The sequence below is a fragment of the Acytostelium subglobosum genome, assembly GCF_000787575.1.
Source record: "Acytostelium subglobosum LB1 DNA, scaffold: scaffold37, whole genome shotgun sequence".
Taxonomy (NCBI): Eukaryota; Evosea; class Eumycetozoa; order Acytosteliales; family Acytosteliaceae; genus Acytostelium; species Acytostelium subglobosum.
Genome location: NW_012236496.1, coordinates 193,714 through 211,997, shown reverse-complemented (window position 1 = coordinate 211,997; position 18,284 = coordinate 193,714). Strand labels below are relative to the sequence as shown.

Sequence of the window (18,284 nt, the reverse complement as noted above, 5' to 3'; positions counted from 1 at the left end):
GAGAGTCCTTCAGGGAGTCCTTCTCGTTGATGGCCATGATCTCAATCCACCACGGATCCTACGCGAGGATGAAGGACCATACTGAGGGTGACACCAACAACAGCATCACCTTCTGCTCATTCATCATCAATGCCATGGAGGCTGACTACATCCGACCCAATACCTACATCGTGCTCGACAATGCCAGTATCCACACACAGAGGGACCGCCTCCCTCTCATCCAGGAGATGCTTGATTTGATCAATGTCAAGTTGGTGTTCTTGCCAACCTATAGCCCTGAGCTCAACATCATCGAACTGTTGTTCGCGATGATGAAGAGAGAGTGCCGAGATAAGAACAGAACTGCATCCTTCCTCGACACAATCAAAAACGCGTTCAACAAGTATTCTAGCGATCCTACTACAATACTCAACTGGTGTCACAAGTGCTACAATAGATAATAAACAGTGCCCGTAAAGCAAAGCTATTTCAATCAATATCTATTATCCATTACCTCACTTGAAACATCCAATATCATTGAATGAATGAATGAATGAATGAATGAAAGCCTCGATCACCCTACCATATGAGTGAACTTCCAAATTAATTTGAAAAATTCCAAATAATCGAAATGAAATTAAATACACAACGACTTGAACTAACTGGACAATACAATCTTTTTGTTTTTTGTTGGTGGGTCCGCAGCTTCGAATGTGGAGGTCATTTTCTTTATGTCACCCAACCAATTGAAGATGTACTATTGCTACTATTTCAACCACCATCTATTATTTTTAATATGCCTTGTATTACTTTCAATCAACTCTACAACTTCGTTGACCCCAAAGTACTACTCTGCACTCTACTGCACTTCAAATGATTTGGTGTTGGTGCCCCCAGGTTGGGAGTGCACTACAAAGAAGAGACCTGGCACAAAAACAAACCCAGTTAAAAATGGTGTTGGTGGCTCCGATCTGCCTGGCATATATATATATTTTGAACCTGTTCAGATTGGCCAAAGAAACTACTTTCACACATCGTACATTGGGAGTCAAGGTAGACTCCTCGTCATCAATCGATCAGAGTCAAATGAACAACCATCAGGCCAAATCAACAACATCAAACATCATCACTTATGGTGGTTTTCCGGCATCGTTTGCTCCCTCCGAAAGCCAAAGTGCTGTCACCTTCGGACTTTGGTCATCGACTATTGATGTTATGCCAATACCCTATGACTACAAATTGGCACCCATCAGGAATATTATTCCTGCGGAATGGACTATTATAACTCCATCACCTGGTCACGTCAATGGCAAGTCCGTCCCTGTCAAAGATCTTTGGACAAAGATGGAGGMGATCTACTACCAAATGAACAATTTGAACAATGCCRCTGATGAGTCACTGCCAAACACCTTCCACTATTCTCTCATTGCATATCTCAATGGTGCTCCTTCCGACACAAATGGAAACCAAAGCATTTTGGTCGAGTGGAATGACCAGAACAATGTTTCTCAATCTTTCCAAAAACTACTTCAATATTCATTCACAAACCCAGATGGGTCAATCATTGAATGCAGTTTTCCCACCTCCTCACAAGAATATGAAGTTCCAAACGATGATCCTCCACTTAGTATCATACCTAAATTTCCAAACCTCGACGAATACACCCCTCGTATGCAGACTTTGATGAATGGAACACACACGGGACATCAAAACTATACCGACTATCGGACCATTTTGTCCCCTATAAGGTTTGATTTCACGGCGCCCAACTTCATGTCCCAAGCCTCACCACCCAAGATCACCTTCTATGGCATGAATACAATGTCCACTACCACTGCCACTCAATCATTCGTTATATGTTGGGCAACTGGCGAAGCAATTCCTGTTGATCACACTGGCATTTCATCAATTCTGAAAGCTGGCGAGGTTCTTTTGACAATGAACCAATACAGTATATTTCATAATTTATGGACACCCCCTGATCGAACTGATAGATAAACTATATCTCTTCAAAATTAAGGTTTATATTTACGATTTATTGTCTCTAAGTAATAGAGTAATAGATCAACAAAATAATATTTAATTAATAATTGTTGGCTGTATTTATTTACAAATAATTGATTGATTGTGTTGAAATAAAAAGTAATGAACATGGCCATTATATATGAAATGAATTTTGATTGACTATGTTCCAACGAAGAACATTCTTGGTGGCATTGGCAATTGTCAATACTTGGTCCACCATCCATCAGCTGCTATGATATCCTCCATTCGTTGAGGCAATGATGCATAGAGGTTCTCAACAATGCGGTCATCAATATCCTCCCATTGTTCGGTTGCAAGGTCCGAGAAGTCTGTTCTAGAGGCCTTTGCAAGCTCTCTCTTTACTCTCTTCTTCAAGATCGCCCAAAGATTCTCTATGATGTTGATGTCTGGTGAATAGGGAGGAATGAATAAGGTTGGAATCCTCCTCCTCCTCAAGTGAGTGGTGACACTGGTAGCTCTGTGAATTGGACAGTTGTCCATCGCCAGTGTGAAATTGGGGAGCTGACCATGATAATGATGGATGGAATCAGTGTATGCGTTGTCAATTATCTCCGTGTATTGAGCTTGTTCTAAATTGCCTTCGATCTCTGACAGTAATCCCACTCCAGCACTGGTGACACAACCCCATAGGTTGACCTTGGATCCGGGAAGCCTCCTTATGCCATGAACACGGCTGAATGTATTGTTATCTTGTCTGGCCCACTCGTACTGACGATAGTTCTTGAAGTTGGACTCAATTGTGGTCTCATCACAGAATACTATCTCCTCCCATTGCTCAACCGTCCAGTCTCGATGAGCCAATGCGAACTCAAGTCTTTGATCGGCGTTGTCTTGCTTTAGATCGTGCTTCCTGCTTAAACTGCGATAGGTGAGGCCTTCCTCACCTCAGGATGCCATATGTTTTTTATTAAATTAATTCAAGTTACCCCTGGTGGGTAATCAAACATTTTGAGTTAACCATGAACACGACGATCACGACCTGACCATGACCATGACCATGACCTTGACCATGACCATGACCATGACAACGACCATGTCCTGACGATTGCAACTACCACTTTTTGGCGTCTTTAAGGTCGATAACAAATATGGAAATCAATAAATTCCACACTGGAACCAAACATGATTGATAAAATGTAATTGATTGATTGGTCACAGCATATCTGCCACTAGAATGTCCAAAATGATGCTTTTTTGTCATGAACCACCAGAGCTACTTTGTCGTCAATTCGCCTCCAGATACTGTCTTCATGAAAATCAGATTGTTGGTAGGTGTGAAATTGCACGGTTATTGTTTGAATACGCTCGAGTGCGTGCAAAAGATAGAAAAGAACGTCGTCATCATTCTGGTGTAGTGTTTTGTATGGGGGGTATTTTGAAATGATTTGTGTGATAAGATGGGAAATTCTGCTCATTTTGGTGGGGAGTATGATACTGTTCTTCCTTTTTTTGTGTTCAAACAAACAATTCTTAGAGGATATGAATTGCGCAAATGCAATGGACAGTGAGGAAGCTGATGGAATATGCCCAGGTGTGAGAGTTTGATTGAAGCTATCACCAAACGCTATATGTATCACAGACTGTGGAATGTGTCCAACTTGAAGTGGTTGATTGAAAGCTGAAAATGATAGATGTGTCACTGATTGTGGAATGTGTCCAATTTGAAGTGGTTGCCTGAGACTATCCAACGACAGTTGTGTCACAGACTGAGGAATATGTCCAATCTGAAGCGGTTGATCATAGCATTCCAATGATAGCTGTGTTACAGACTGAGGAATATGTCCAACTTGAAGAGGTTGATCATAGCAATGAAATAACAAGTGTGTCACAGACTGAGGAATGTGTCCAATCTGAAGCGGATGATTAAAATAATCCAATGATAGTTGTGTCACAGACTGAGGAATATGTCCAACTTGAAGTGGTTGATCATAGCATTGAAATGACAAGTGTGTCACAGACTGAGGAATGTGTCCAATCTGAAGCGGATGATCATAGCATTGAAATGACAAGTGTGTCACAGACTGAGGAATGTGTCCAATCTGAAGCGGCTGGCTGTAATCCCTCAAAGATAAACTTGTAACCGACTGTGGAATATCTCCTACATGAAGAAGAGCAGGGCCTTCTCGTCCATAACAATTCATTGATAGATGTGTTACAGACTGTGGAATATGTCCAACTTGAAGTGGTTGATTGAAAACTGAAAATGATAGATGTTTCACAGTCGGTGGAATGTGTCCAACTTGAAGTGGTTGATCGAAATCTGAAAGTGATAGAAGTGTCACAGACTGTGGAATGTGTCCAACTTGAAGTGGTTGATTGAAGTGTGCCAATAATAGATGTGTCACTGATTGTGGAATGTGTCCAACTTGAAGTGGTTGATTGAAAGCTGAAAATGATAGATGTTTCACAGACTGTGGAATGTGTCCAACTTGAAGTGGTTGATTGAAAGCTGAAAGTGATAGATGTGTCACATACTGTGGAATGTGTCCAACTTGAAGTGGTTGTCTGAAGTGTCCCAATAATAGACGCGTCACAGATTGTGGAATATTTCCGATCTGAAGTGGTTGGTTGAAGTATTCTAATGATAGCCGTGCCATGCCCATCTCCAAGAGGCTTATTAAACTTGTCAAATGATAAATGTGTCACTGAATGTGGAACGAATCCAACATGAAGAGGTTTGTTGAACTGTGCATAATACATCTTTGTTATTATCCCGCATTCTAGGTGATTCTTCAATGATAGTGCGATGCTCTTTTGTTGGAAGAAGATATTTCTGCTTACTAAGAGAAAGCAATATGCATCAACATCGTTGAGATATGAAACAATTATTCTTGTTACATAGACTGGTAACGATATAAGCATGGTTGCCTCCTTGTTCTTTGTTCTTTGTAGAAGTAATATGGTGCAGCATGCAATAAATGGGAATGGGTGTCTGATTCTTTGTTCTTTGGTGTGGTGTATTAATTTAATTAAAATGAAAAGAAATGTAAATTATTCTGAAATTTGCACTGAATCCAAATGCAGAGTTCGGTGTCCCATGAGGTTCAGATTGTTTGAAATTGAAACATATAGATACAGATACACTAAATTGTTTAATGTTAACGACAACAACAACAATAATAGATAACAAGGATGATCCCAACACAGGAGTAGGAGCAGGAGTTGGAGGAGGTGATGAACAATTGCCAATAATATGTGTTGAGAACTATCTCCCTCTGTTGGAACAATTCCGCGTGAAGAAGGACAAGAATTACTTCAAAGCCATCTTTATACCCTACCAATCAGATCACAAAACACAAGAAGTATATATACATCATATGGAGATAGAACAAAGGTTTGTCGATCGATCGATCAACTGACTCGCTCTAATTCGCTCACTCACTCACTCAATCAATCAATCACTCATTCAATCAATCAAACATAGTGCAAGAATAATGATGAGTTGTGAAAGTGTATCAAGGAGATATATTAGTAAACAAGATGAATCTTTTGTGATCATTCAGGAGTTTGGAAGCAGACCAGATGAGAGATATAACTTCTTGGTGAATGATAGAGCATGGAGTGTGATCAGACCGAGGAAGCCATTGATGGGTCATTGTATGATTGTCTATAGGACGTTGGACAATGCCAATGAGTTGTCCGACTATCACGACCTTACATGTGAGCAGTTTGATCGAGTCCAACACATCCTCTCCAGCGAGTCCATCTTTGACTTCAAGAACAACCTTCGCTGTTCCACCGACCTCATCTCAACCATACTCAATCCCAATGACTTTACATACATTGATGATGTAAGTGAGTCAATCAATCAATTGTATGATCGCACAAACTTACTCATCCCTTCCCCTCATATGGCATCATTCCAATCATTCAATCTCAAACTCATACTCAAGACATGGATATATGACAAGTCACCATTAGCCATTGTCCATGAATATTACTCTACATGTGGGGGTGGGAAAAGCTTCAATCCTGTAAAGATTGAGATGGCTTCGGCTGGTCCTTACGCCTGTATATATAATATTCCTGGATCAACTCCAACGAGGACAATGGCCAGTGGCATCTACCCTCAGCTCAAGAAGGCACAGGCAAACCTTGCCCACAAGGTACTGATATACTTTTGCAAGAGACAACAGGCAATGCTCAATGGAACACCATTCAACTATGATGAGCACAGCTTTGATGAGCTTCAAGAGGCACAAGACAAGTACAACGAGGAAAAGAAGATTGCCAATGAGAAGAGGCAACAACAACCACAACAACAACAACAACAGATGGTGCAGGATGAGTATGTGCATGTGAATAAGGAACAACAGCAGACTGAACAGCAACAGACTGAACAGACTCCAGCACCAGTGGTGGATGAATCAAACAATGACTATATTGTTATATTCGACAAGTTCAAACTTCCGCGATCATGTACCATCGTCAACCTCTCCAAGGACGAGCTGTGCAAGAAGTTCATCATACAAGAAGGTCGAAAGGACTATCCCCAGTTCGCATCAAAAGTTGCAAGTACGCATGACATCATCCAACAACTCGACAGACAAGACACCCGTCTAACACTTCTCCTTCCCCTCCATCTCCATCACTACAACAACAGTCAAGTACTCGACACACTTGTTGGACGGCACTTTGATAGACGAGACAAACAAGACAGAGTACTTTGAGATTGGTGTCAGTAGTCTGACAAGAGGCTTGGAACTGGCTTTATTCAATATGAAGGAGAAGGAGAAGTGTTTGGTGGTGGTACCTCCAGAGTACGCGTATGGAGAGCGAGGTGCTCCACCACTCATCCCACCCAATCAAACATTGGTCTATCACATCGAGAATGTCACCATTCAGTACAAGTCAACGCCGGACCAGCTCATCATTGATACAATGCCCGTGAGGGACCGTCTCAATCAACTGAAAGAGTTACGCGATGAGGGCAAGAGATCATTCATCAACCACCACTATGGCCGTTGTCTCAAGGTCTACAAGAACGCCCTCAAGTACCTCTCACTTCACACACTGGGCAACGTGACAGAGGACGAATGGCAAGAGATACACGAACATGGCGCATCGATTTGCGTCAATCTTGCTGTGTGCTACGCGAGCATGAGCCCGCCCGTGTGGGACAGAGTGCGCGACTACGGTCTCATGGGACTGGACTTCGCCGACGACAATCCCAAGATGTACTACTGGATAGCCAGAGGCTATTATCAGCTGGGCACGCTGGACTTGGCACTGGAGAACATTGACAAGTCCCTTGCATACGGTGGGGCCACAACGCCCGACCCTAAGGCAACGCAACTCAAAAAGACAATCACACATGACATCCAGAAGAACAAGGTGGATGAGATGAAGATGTTCACAAAGATATTCGAGGAGATGGGCAAGCAAGAATAGAGTAAACTAGCCGACTTTATTAATGTAGCATCAAATGAATGACTCTAGATTGATTGAATGTCTTTGGCACCAATTGATAGTGTGCCGCTGTGGATACATCAAAGACTGCTTGTTTCGCATGATCGGTGGATTCCCCAACGATCAATGTCTGGACATGTGATCGTAGATGTTTGAGTATGGCGCTGGGCGTACCTTGGATCTCGCTGTAACGAAGCGACTTGGACTGGCGCATCGCGCCGATCATTTCCTCGAGTGCCTGGCTGCTCGTCACTTCTCTCGAGTTGACAGTGAGTGTATGCAGTTTGTTTGATTTCTGAATGAATCCATTGATCGATGTGAGTGTGGCACCAGCTACATCAATGTCCAGTATGATTGATCTGATGGATGGACGAGCATTGATCGTTTCCAACAATGCCACTGCACCCAACTGCACTGTTAAGTCATTGATCTTGTATCCCACAAGACTCACTGTGTTGAGTGTTTCATTGAGCAACAGTTGGCTGATTATAAAGTCGTAGTTCTCCTTTGTAAAGGATGTATTGTCGAGCACCATTGTGAGGGAAGAGAGCGAGGTGTGATGAGCAAGCTGCTCAAAGAACTCTTGCGTGGCACTGTTGCCAAGCTCCTGTCTCAAATCAAGTGTTGTGAGCAATCTACATGATTGGAGCAATGTCTTCATTGCGCCAGGGAGGGGATCCAATGCCGGTCCAAACGATGTTGACACGAGGGTGAGAGTGCAAAGACTGTTGGGTCGAAGATACAATGCGCTCGTATCATTCAAGAATCCATTGTAATATGCTGATAATGAAAGATTTGTCAATGATTGTGACTGCGATACCTTGAGTGAGTTGACAATGTTCAGTGAGCTGTAGTTCAGTTTGAGTTCAGTCAGTTGGTGGAGTTGGGTAATGGCTGTGGCGAGTGCGGGCACGTCACTCTCGGTAAACTTTGCGATCGACATGTCGAGATACTCCAAGGATATGATGGCGCCAAGATACTTGACAAGCAACTCGAATGACTTGGGCGTGGTGCAGGCTAGACCAAGCAACTCCAAGTGCTTGACATTGGTAAAGTGTTGGTCAAAGGTGTGAAGCACCTGATTCTTCTGGTCTGGTGTCATTCTAATGTGATTGAATCTCAATGTTGTGATCTGACTGGCCACGGTCCGGTTCACAAAGTTTTTCTCCGTCAAGCTACCGACCAATTCCATCGCCTGGAGATGAACACTGAGCAAGTGGCAGGAGGGCAGGCGTTCCTGCGTGAATAGACCAAACAACTCTATGATGGACACTTTGGTAAACTCCTTTGGCACGACCTCGATGTGTCCCAACTGAGCCGATGGATGAGAGAGCGCAGCGATGAGCTCAGACAGGCTCTCACTCTTCTTTGACTGATGCAATGTGAACTGTGTGATTGAGAACGACAAAGGTGTCTCGCGTCTTGGACATTGCGTGATGTACTGCACGATTGATTGTAAGTTGATCAGAGTGATGCGCTTGAATTGAATGGATTGGAGATGAGGATTGGCCAACAATGAGAAGATGTCATTCGATGTGAACTGGCACTGATTGAAGGTCACATTGTTGATGCGAACATCATTGCAGAGGAACTCAATGTTGAGCTTTGTGTTGAAGTTGACTCGCTCAAAGTACACTTGATTGATGATCATTGAATTGACAACGTTGCCAAGGCCAAGTCCGAGCTGAGCGATACGTAGTAAGTTGTTGACACTATGATCATTCATCAACATGATATCAAAGTACCTAGTGATTCTAGGCAATAGATTACGTGCCCATCGTTTACACACCATGCCCAACTGACATATCAAGTTCTGGCTATTCCTATGCAACACAATGACATTATTAATATCATACTGTTTCTCATCATCGACATAATACATCATCTTTTTGTTCTTCTCATCATCATTGTCGTCAGATAATAAACTAAATAATATATTCCTTTGTGTATAAATTGGTAATTGATCCAACATTGTTATTATCTCTATCTATCTATGTTGTGAAGTGAACTTGAAGTTGAAATGATGTCGTGAAGGACTCAAGTTGTCCAACATTCATCATTATTTCCAAAAGTTGAAGCGCCAGAGTGTGCCGTATTGTTGGCAACTTGGGTCAATGAGTTAGACCTGGAATTGAGAATCTAGTTGGGATTGATGCAGCACCAGGCACTATCTTATGTTCCAGAGCATCATTATCAACAATGCCACTGTCCTTCAATGATTTATCATCTCGAAGTACAACTCTATTCTTTAATATAATTATATCCTTGGGTTCATATCCAACTACATGACTCAATCTAAATTGATTGATTGATATAAGTTGATTATCATTATCAGGATGATGTATATTAATAATACTTACGCTTTCTTGACATCGGATATTGGTTGCTCGGGGAAGAATAGTATCTCATTCTGTACATTGCATTTACCATGCTTTGGTAATACAAGTTCTAAATAGAAGTTGACCTTTATCTTTCTCTGTTGTTCTGATTTAGGAATATCCTTCTCAGTCTGTGTCTTTATAATGATACCATCCTCTAAATCAAGTACACCATTCTGTTTGAATGTCTTTTCTACATTCATTGAAATTGATGTTGAAGTTGAAGTTGAAGTTGAAGTTGATGTTAGATCAATGATTGATTGAAGATGATATAGATATAAATATGCTATACATTACCATCTTCTAACATTCTACTATCATAGACAAAGTATACTGGAAGTATCCTCTTATTAAATCACACTTTTTGAGAGAGTCTTTGAAGCTTTGTTATATGACAATGTGATCATGGTCATGGTAATCCAACAATGCTTGGTTGTTGTTCTTATTATTATCTGTATCTTTTGTGAACTGACGCCAACTGAAGTCCAATTTGAAGTCAAAGCACACTGAATGACTGACCGAATGACTGACTGACTGACTGATCGAATGAATGAATGAACGAATGAATGATCAAAAGTCAGTGATGAACTCATTGATCAATGAGTTAGACCTGGAATAGCCATTTTGATTGGGCCTGGTACGGCACCTGGAACAGTGGCGAACTGTAATTCCTCCATATGCACAACACCAATCTCCTTCAATGTCTGTTCGTTTCTAAGTACAACTCCCTTCCTCGACACAATGATATCTTTTGGATCGTAACCTGATGCATTCATCAATCTAAATAGATTAGATAGAGTTGATATAGTTGAGATTGATTAGTATGTGTATGTATGTATATCAATGAACGAATGTACAATGTACAATGTACACAACAACAACATACGATTCCTTGACATCTGATATAGGTTGCTCACGGAAGAATAGGATCTCGTACTGCATTGTGACATCGACGATTTTGCCACCATAAGGTACCTTCATGGGTACATAGAAGTTAACCTTAATCTTTCTCTGTTGTTCTGATTTAGGAATATCCCTCTCAGATTGAGCCTTTACTGTTGCACCATCACGTATACCATTCTGTTTGAATGACTTATCTACATACATTCAAAGTAGTTTGATTGATTGACCGATTGATTGATTGTTAGGATATTGTACTTATCTTTGATCATTCATTAATGTTATGTATGACGTGCTACGTTACCATCAACCATCATATTTCCATCATAGACAAAGTATACAGGTAGGTCTCTTCTATGAACATGAGCTCTCAGTATACCAATCTTGTCATTTGGTTGAACGACAATTGTCTTGTATTTAAGTTGATCTGGTGGTAATGTCAATATGATCTTCATATCTTTATATCTCTATCTATATTTATGTACAAATAATATGAGTGAAGTGTTTGTCTTCAACACAAGGGGACCAGCTATCTTTCAAGTGTAATTTGAAATCATTCTTCATTCCAAGTCTATCTCAATATATCACTTGAGGAGGTTTACGTTATGAGGTCGTAGTTGATCGATCTTCCTAATTATATGTTTTAGTGTAGTTTGATTATGGAACCAATTATTAATGGTTCTGATAAAGGAAAGTAACTTTACCTATCCAAGAACATATCAATAAGCCAAACTTGAATGAATAAGAAGTTCAAAGAGGTAGCTTTGTGATAATTCAAATGCAGTGCCTCCTGTTTCTAAAGATACCTTGTGTATCTACTACTTGTCGCCAAGGACTGTCCTGATTTCGAGATACCCAAGTATCTTGTCGCTTCAACCCAATTCGTTTTTAGATATTTTGGAAATCTTTGACAAGATTAGATCCCTGTCATTCATACAAATCAATCAGTCAATCAACTATTGATAATCATCTCAAAGAATAGATAACATATATATATATAATATATATATAAAATGAGGATAGTATTATTAATAATTGTAATGTTCACATTATACAATGTAACAACATCTTATGCATTCAATAACAATAACATCAATAATCAAACACTTAATAATTTGATTGATAATATATTGTCAGAGTGCTATTCCGATGGACAATGCTTTGGCGAGACATGGGGCATTACAATCGATCAGTATAACCCATCGACAAAGTCAATAGAGTCTGTCTACAGTTTGAACTCGTTGACAGCATTGACACCTGCATCAAACACAAAGCTCTTCACAACCAGTGCAACATTCTTAACGTTGGGCGAACAATACACGATATCAACGCCATTCTATACCGACGCACCACTTCAAGTTGGCCAGACTGTCAACACACTCTGTGTCCGCGGTCAGGGCGACCCATCGATCACATTCGCCGACTTGACTAGTGCCGCCAACGCATTCGCTCACGCCAATGGCATCAACCAACTCGTCGTGGACGTCTCGTACTATGAGGGCGACCCCATCCCCCAGAGCTGGGAGTGGGAGGACTTGACTGCCTCGTATGGCGCCCTGCCAACTCCATTGATCGTCAATGAGAACACCATCGTGATCACAGTGTACCCAGGCTCAGCAGTTGGACAAAAGCCATCGATCACCTATGACAATCAGTTCAACGCACAGTACATGATGCCAATCACAACAAACTCGGCCACCACGGGACCCAAGTCCTCATTCACTACGCTCAAGTATGATTACACACTGGGCACACCCAATCTGGTCTTCACTGGCTCAATCCCAGTCAATCATACTCAGGGCATGCAGTACTATGTTCCCATCTTGACACCATCCGACTACTTTATGAAGACATTCTCGCAGATGTTGGGCGGAGCATCCAATGGTGTCAATACTCCAACGCAGGCAGTGTATGGCAAGTGTGAGGACACTATGTATCCCTCGTACGTCATTCATTCTGAGCATTTGGTCGACCTGCTCAACTGGACATTGCAGACCAGTGACAACCTGTATGCCGAGAGCTTCCTACGCATACTTGGTGCCTTTTTCAATCAGACGATTCACTCCAACTCCACAGACACGGCCGAACGTGGCCTCGCCTACGTCCAACAAACTCTCCAAGACATGGGTGTCGACACATCCCTGTTTGAGCAGGTCGATGGAAGTGGCCTCTCTCGTCAGAACTTCATCACGACACGTGCCATCATCCAGGTGCTCGAGGCAGCGTTCCTCAACGTGGGCGATCCCAACCACGACTACTTCACGTTGTTGCCAGTGGCTGGCGAGTCTGGCACACTCCAATATCGTTTCGTCAACACTCCCGCCCAATCAATCGTGCATGCCAAGACTGGTTCGATGACTGGCGTCTCTGCATTGTCTGGAGTGATCGCGCCCAAGGGCCTGCCCTACACCGACTGGCCAGTGTTCTTCTCGATTGTTGCCAACAATGCCAACCGCGCCAACAACGGTCTGATCGACACCATCATGGACAAGATTGTGGTGGCCGCCTCTGAGTATGCCATTCAACTTCAGTGATTGATTGTGCTTTATTATTATTATTATCTATTATGATCATAAAGAAAGATGGATAGTCCTCCTTATTGGCCTTCCTTGCTCTTGATCTTGAAGAACTTGCCTGCCATGATGTGGTTGGCCTCGGCCTCGCTGATACCAAGGTCCAGCATGAGCGACTCCTTGTACTTCTGTCTCTCCTTATCGGTGTCGATTGGACTCTCCATGGTGTCCACCTCCTCGGTTGGCTCATTGCCGAACCAGTCCTCGTCGGTGAAGTCACCGTTGTACCATCTGGTGTAGTCGGCCTGCTCCTTGGCGGTGGGTGGAACGACGTTGGGATCGTATATGGTGAACCTGCCATTCTTGTACGAGAACAGGCCCAGATGCTTGGCGTGCTTGATCTTTCTTGCGATCTTCTTCTGATGCTTCAGACAGTTGCCAGTGATGTACCTTGGTAGAATATCTCCATCCTTGTTCAAATATACACTCAGCAATGGTACATTCTTTGATTGATTGGAATTGATTGAGCGATCGATCATATTGATTGATTGAGTGGAATGATTGATTCCAATGATGAATTGATAATTGAGTGATTGATCAAGGTTAGTATATGAGTGTGTGATTGATTGATTGATTGATAAATAACTACATACCATTGGTGTCATCTTCCATCCATAATCATAACATAACAAACACTTTGGATACTTCTTGTTGCCAAGTACCTCTTTGCCTGTGGTGGGCGAACGAGTCACCGGCTCGGAGAACTCTCCATTACGCTCCATCTCATCGAGTCTCTTGAGCATGTACTCGCTGGACGACTTGTCCTCGGTGGCCTTGGCGGCCTTCTTTGCTCTGAGATCCTCCAGACGGGGGTTGACACGGTACTTCTCGATGTTCTCGGCACCCTGCTCGGCGGCCTGCTCCATTAGGAGTTCGCGCTGCTGCAGACGTTCGTTTCTCTCCTTCATACGCTTGTACTCCTTGGACGAGGAGTGGTTTATGTGATCCTTGTCCATGCTGTTCTGGAGCAGGGTCAAGTCGCGCTGGTCGTCGTCAAAGAGCACGTCGTTGAATGCATCCTCGCGTTTGTGTTCCTTGGTTGGGGCCGCACGGTACTTCCTCACCAGATGCAGGTAGATGTCGCGTGCTGTCACCTTCTCGGGTGGGATGATCTTGCCCTCGGCGTCGTAGACGACGCGCTCCAGCTGCTGAGGCGACAATGTATCTGGGTCGATGGGGTTGTCCAGGTTTGTACTGAGACGGCTGAGCGAGTCGAGCTCATCCTCCTCTGCCTTTAGCTTTCTTCGCGCTTGGAGACGTGCCACCTCCATTCTTCCATCGCCCTCGCCCTCGCCATCGTGATAGTCCTCCAGCTGGTCCTCATAGTCCTCGTCAAACTCGTGCTCGTCGGCCACGTCGTCGTTGTAGTCGTTTCTGTCCTCGTCCTCGTCCTCATTTTCCTCGTCGGCGTCCTCGCCGTAGGTCGCTCGCTTCCTCTCCTCCTCCTCCAACTCCTTCACCTGGCGTCTAAGTATTTCATTGCTGGCAGCTCTGTTCCTGATACCCTGTGGGCTCATATCCAACTCAGGTCCATCCTCCTCCTGCTCATTATTATGAACTCCCATTCCATGATGATGATGATGTAGCTTATTACTGCAATAATATCTTATTGAATTGTTTGTTGATGTATTGAGTAGTTGCTGACCTATTCTCTGTTGTTGTTGTTGGGGTGTTGTTATTGAGATCAACTGTCTACACCTTGACAGGAGGTGAGTCCTGTTGACAAACAACAATGAGTTCATCTCTATCTCTCTCTCTCTCTATATATATATGTATGTAAGTATGAATGTTATATTCAATCAATCAAACAAAGAAAGAGGGAACTTAGCAAGTTCGAGTCGAGTGATTGATCCAAAGAATGACGAAAAAAAAAAAAGTGAATAAACTCGAACTTTGATGCATGGCAGTCGCGTCCAAGTCATGGAATGAATGACTGACATGCTTGGCATGATTGGCAACAGGGATTGATATGATTGTGTCTAAGACCATAACGAATGTTTAGGGTTTGGATTTATTGAGCAGTGTTCCAGTCCTCGCTTTGAGCAACTGGCTCCTCAGCCTCGATCAAGGGGACGGCAGCTGGGGCAACGATGGCGGCGGCGGCCAACTTCTCCTTCTGGCTCTCGACGTCCTCATCGGCATCACGGTAGATGAAGAGATCAACCTTGGTGGCCCATGGCTGGTCACGTGGGATGGCACCGCGCAAGTGCAAGACCTCACGGGCCAACAACCAGAACATCAAGGCAATTGAGTTCTTGGCACGGTTGTTGCATGGGATGGCAATGTCGACACCGTCCAAATGGCTGTCAGTGTTGCACAGAGCAATGGTTGGGATGTTGACGTAGGAAGCCTCGTTCAATGGCTGACGGTCGGACTCTGGGTCACAGACGATGAGCAGACGTGGCTCGGTGAACTTAGCCTGGATCTGGTTAGTGAAGGTACCTGGGGTGAAACGACCAGAGAAGGCGGTGGCACCGACAAAGTTGGCGAACTTCAAGACAGCACGCTGACCGTAGGTCTTGGCGGAGATGATGGCAATGTCCTTTGGGTTCTCGATGGCAACGATGACACGAGCGGCCAACTGGATCTTCTCCCAGGTCTTGGCGAGGTTGATGATGTGCACACCGTCGGTCTTTCTCTTCCAAACGTAGGTGCCCATGTTCTTGTCACAGTTGGTGGTACCAAGGTGAGTGTGGCAAGCCAACATCTTCAGGATATCGTCCTGGTGTGGGTTCAAAACGTCTGGGAATTGACTCATTCTTATTATGTCTTTGGAGTAACGTCGACTTTTCTGTGTTAGATTGATTAGATTTAATGGTTAGATGTCTGTATCCTATGTATTGTCTGTCTGCATCGATATCATTCATTCAATCATTCTCATTCATTCATCCATTCATTTGTTCGTTCACGTTATCAATCCTTCATGTCAATCGATCGCTGCTGTTGATGGATGGATGTGGATTGATGGAATGATATCGATAATAGATATAATATATTATACACATACTCTCTGAGCGTGATACCAATGCGGTGTGAATGGATGCGAAAAGAAAGGCTGATGCTTAAGTGTTGAGACACATGCTTCGTGTGATGAATGAAAAAGAAAAAAAGAATTGAAAATAAATGTTGTTTCGCAAATGACAGTTTTTGGATTAAACGAAGTTCGTTCACTACAATATTTGGACCCAAGCGAAAACCAGGTCTGATTCCTCTGTCTCACACAAAAACGATACTTTTTAGCTCCTGGTTTAATTCAAGAAAAGGGCGCCAAAGATAATAACGTTATTGGAATAATATATTACTTTGTTTATGGGATTGATCAAGCGAATGGAAGTAATCCAGATGGTCTATTATCATCTCCATCACCACCACCACCACTCGTCTGTTGCCTTCCTATCAGTTTATTCTGTATCTCAATTGGAATGAATGGTTCCAACAACCTAAGCATTGATTGAATGAATGAACGAATGAGGTAAGTGAGTGGATTGATTGATTGATTGATTGAGTAATGGGTCGCGACGATGACATACTTATGATTCTCATGCTTGGGAGGGAATATGTATCGACTGGGAGATACTTGGAGTGAGGTCACCCATCCACGACCTGATCGACTGCTCTTGGGCATGCGTACCCAGGACATGAGACCGGTGACGCCGAGGGTAGTGAGGTAGGCAAACTTGTTGATGGTCGGTATGCTGAAGTTCTTGAGCATCTCGTGGTAGAGCTCGACGGCACCATCGATGTGCACAGTGTTGCAGCAGCTCTCAAACAGACGCTCGTACGTCTGCTCCTCGAGGATGATGCCGTCATTCCTCATGTTCTCGAATGCCAGAAGCGCCAGCTCAATGTCCTCGTAGCGCATCGACGCGTTGATCAGCGAGCGGTATGTGTGCTGGTTGGGCTTGACGTCCAGGATGCGCATCGTGAGGAACAGACGGAATGCCTGGGGCAGGCGGTCCGTCTCGGTGTAGTAGTTGAGCACCGTGTTCATCGTCTCGACCGTGGGTATGTACAGTTCGTGGTCGGGCACCGAGCCCGGGTTCAGCGTCTCGCGCATGATCGCGTCGTTGAACTGCGCCACCTCGACGAGCGCTCGCTCAATCTGCTTGCGAATGAGTGCGTAGCAGTCGGGCGCGATGGGCACGTAGAAGCGCTCCATCACCTGGAACAGCGCGAACGAGCTCTCCATGCGGCCGGCCTCGGTCAGCGAGCGCAGCACATCCATCGACTTCTTGAGTTGATTATGTATGGCGCCAGCCACGTACACTGATTCGAGGCCAACACTGCGAGGTAACGCTGGCAGATGCAATGCGTCGTCAACAGTTCGCACTGAGTATTCGAATGGATTGATTGGAGTGACATGCTTCTGATCGCCCTGTATAATATTCGCTGTGATCTCTGCACCATCCACCTCCAATCTTGTTATAATCTGATTGTCATCAACTTGATCATCCACTATCTTCTTCATCTTCTTTTCTTCAACTATTGTTACATCATGTTGTTCTTGTTCTCGTCGTTCATCTTGTTGTCTTTGAGTTGTATAGCTTCTTATGAAGTGTGACGATGTTGAGGTTGAGGGTCTGGCTATGAATGTGTTGGCGCACATGTGACCGCGTCGATAGATATATGATACAAATGATGCTGATGATGATGGGACATTGGTAGTTGGTGACAACACACCCTTAAATAACAATCCTTTTGTTATACTTGATGTCATCATAATTTAATATATATATGTATAACAATGATTGATTGATATTGGCAATGAATGTAACTGAGTCGTTGACTGGCTCACCACTTTCGCGAAACTCACAGAAGTCCTAGAAGTGCTGTTTGTGACCTTTCGCCCTCGCACACTCACGCGCTACCAAGTCGATCAATCAGTCCTTGACTGCTAAAGTAACTTGACATGCTGATGTCATATATCGGGTATTATTATTACTATTCTTCTAAGTTGATTGATTGATATGATCAATCTATCCAATCACTCGCTCACACG

At 43.5% G+C, this 18,284-nt stretch overlaps 9 protein-coding genes across 9 annotated transcripts; 2 read left to right on the top strand and 7 right to left on the bottom strand.

Moving 5' to 3' along the window:
- Positions 1-3,200: 3,200 nt before the first annotated feature.
- Positions 3,201-4,565, bottom strand: SAMD00019534_120620 (hypothetical protein; the record flags this gene model as incomplete). The annotated part of the gene is made up of 1 exon (XM_012892804.1): positions 3,201-4,565. A coding segment is annotated over one exon (1,365 nt), but the record flags the coding sequence as incomplete, so codon positions are not given.
- A 1,059-nt stretch (positions 4,566-5,624) lies between these two features.
- On the top strand, positions 5,625-7,416 carry SAMD00019534_120610 (hypothetical protein; the record flags this gene model as incomplete). Its single annotated transcript, XM_012892803.1, has 3 exons — positions 5,625-5,816; positions 5,919-6,540; positions 6,629-7,416. The coding sequence occupies 3 exons, from the start codon at positions 5,625-5,627 to the stop codon at positions 7,414-7,416; spliced, it is 1,602 nt and encodes a 533-aa protein (XP_012748257.1).
- A 19-nt stretch (positions 7,417-7,435) lies between these two features.
- SAMD00019534_120600 (hypothetical protein) lies at positions 7,436-9,160 on the bottom strand (the record flags this gene model as incomplete). Its single annotated transcript, XM_012892802.1, has 1 exon — positions 7,436-9,160. One exon carries the CDS (start codon positions 9,158-9,160, stop codon positions 7,436-7,438), a length of 1,725 nt encoding a protein of 574 aa, XP_012748256.1.
- Positions 9,161-9,545: 385 nt separating this feature from the next.
- Positions 9,546-10,015, bottom strand: SAMD00019534_120590 (hypothetical protein; the record flags this gene model as incomplete). The annotated part of the gene is made up of 2 exons (XM_012892801.1): positions 9,546-9,729; positions 9,795-10,015. 2 exons carry the CDS (start codon positions 10,013-10,015, stop codon positions 9,546-9,548), a joined length of 405 nt encoding a protein of 134 aa, XP_012748255.1.
- Positions 10,016-10,411: 396 nt separating this feature from the next.
- On the bottom strand, positions 10,412-11,167 carry SAMD00019534_120580 (hypothetical protein; the record flags this gene model as incomplete). Its single annotated transcript, XM_012892800.1, has 3 exons — positions 10,412-10,592; positions 10,699-10,909; positions 11,017-11,167. Coding segments are annotated over 3 exons (543 nt in total), but the record flags the coding sequence as incomplete, so codon positions are not given.
- Positions 11,168-11,725: 558 nt separating this feature from the next.
- Positions 11,726-13,243, top strand: SAMD00019534_120570 (hypothetical protein; the record flags this gene model as incomplete). Its single annotated transcript, XM_012892799.1, has 1 exon — positions 11,726-13,243. A coding segment is annotated over one exon (1,518 nt), but the record flags the coding sequence as incomplete, so codon positions are not given.
- A 65-nt stretch (positions 13,244-13,308) lies between these two features.
- On the bottom strand, positions 13,309-14,850 carry SAMD00019534_120560 (hypothetical protein; the record flags this gene model as incomplete). The annotated part of the gene is made up of 2 exons (XM_012892798.1): positions 13,309-13,728; positions 13,879-14,850. The coding sequence occupies 2 exons, from the start codon at positions 14,848-14,850 to the stop codon at positions 13,309-13,311; spliced, it is 1,392 nt and encodes a 463-aa protein (XP_012748252.1).
- Positions 14,851-15,296: 446 nt separating this feature from the next.
- SAMD00019534_120550 (hypothetical protein) lies at positions 15,297-16,043 on the bottom strand (the record flags this gene model as incomplete). The annotated part of the gene is made up of 1 exon (XM_012892797.1): positions 15,297-16,043. The coding sequence occupies one exon, from the start codon at positions 16,041-16,043 to the stop codon at positions 15,297-15,299; it is 747 nt and encodes a 248-aa protein (XP_012748251.1).
- A 561-nt stretch (positions 16,044-16,604) lies between these two features.
- Positions 16,605-17,753, bottom strand: SAMD00019534_120540 (hypothetical protein; the record flags this gene model as incomplete). Its single annotated transcript, XM_012892796.1, has 2 exons — positions 16,605-16,725; positions 16,816-17,753. The coding sequence occupies 2 exons, from the start codon at positions 17,751-17,753 to the stop codon at positions 16,605-16,607; spliced, it is 1,059 nt and encodes a 352-aa protein (XP_012748250.1).
- Positions 17,754-18,284: the final 531 nt, after the last annotated feature.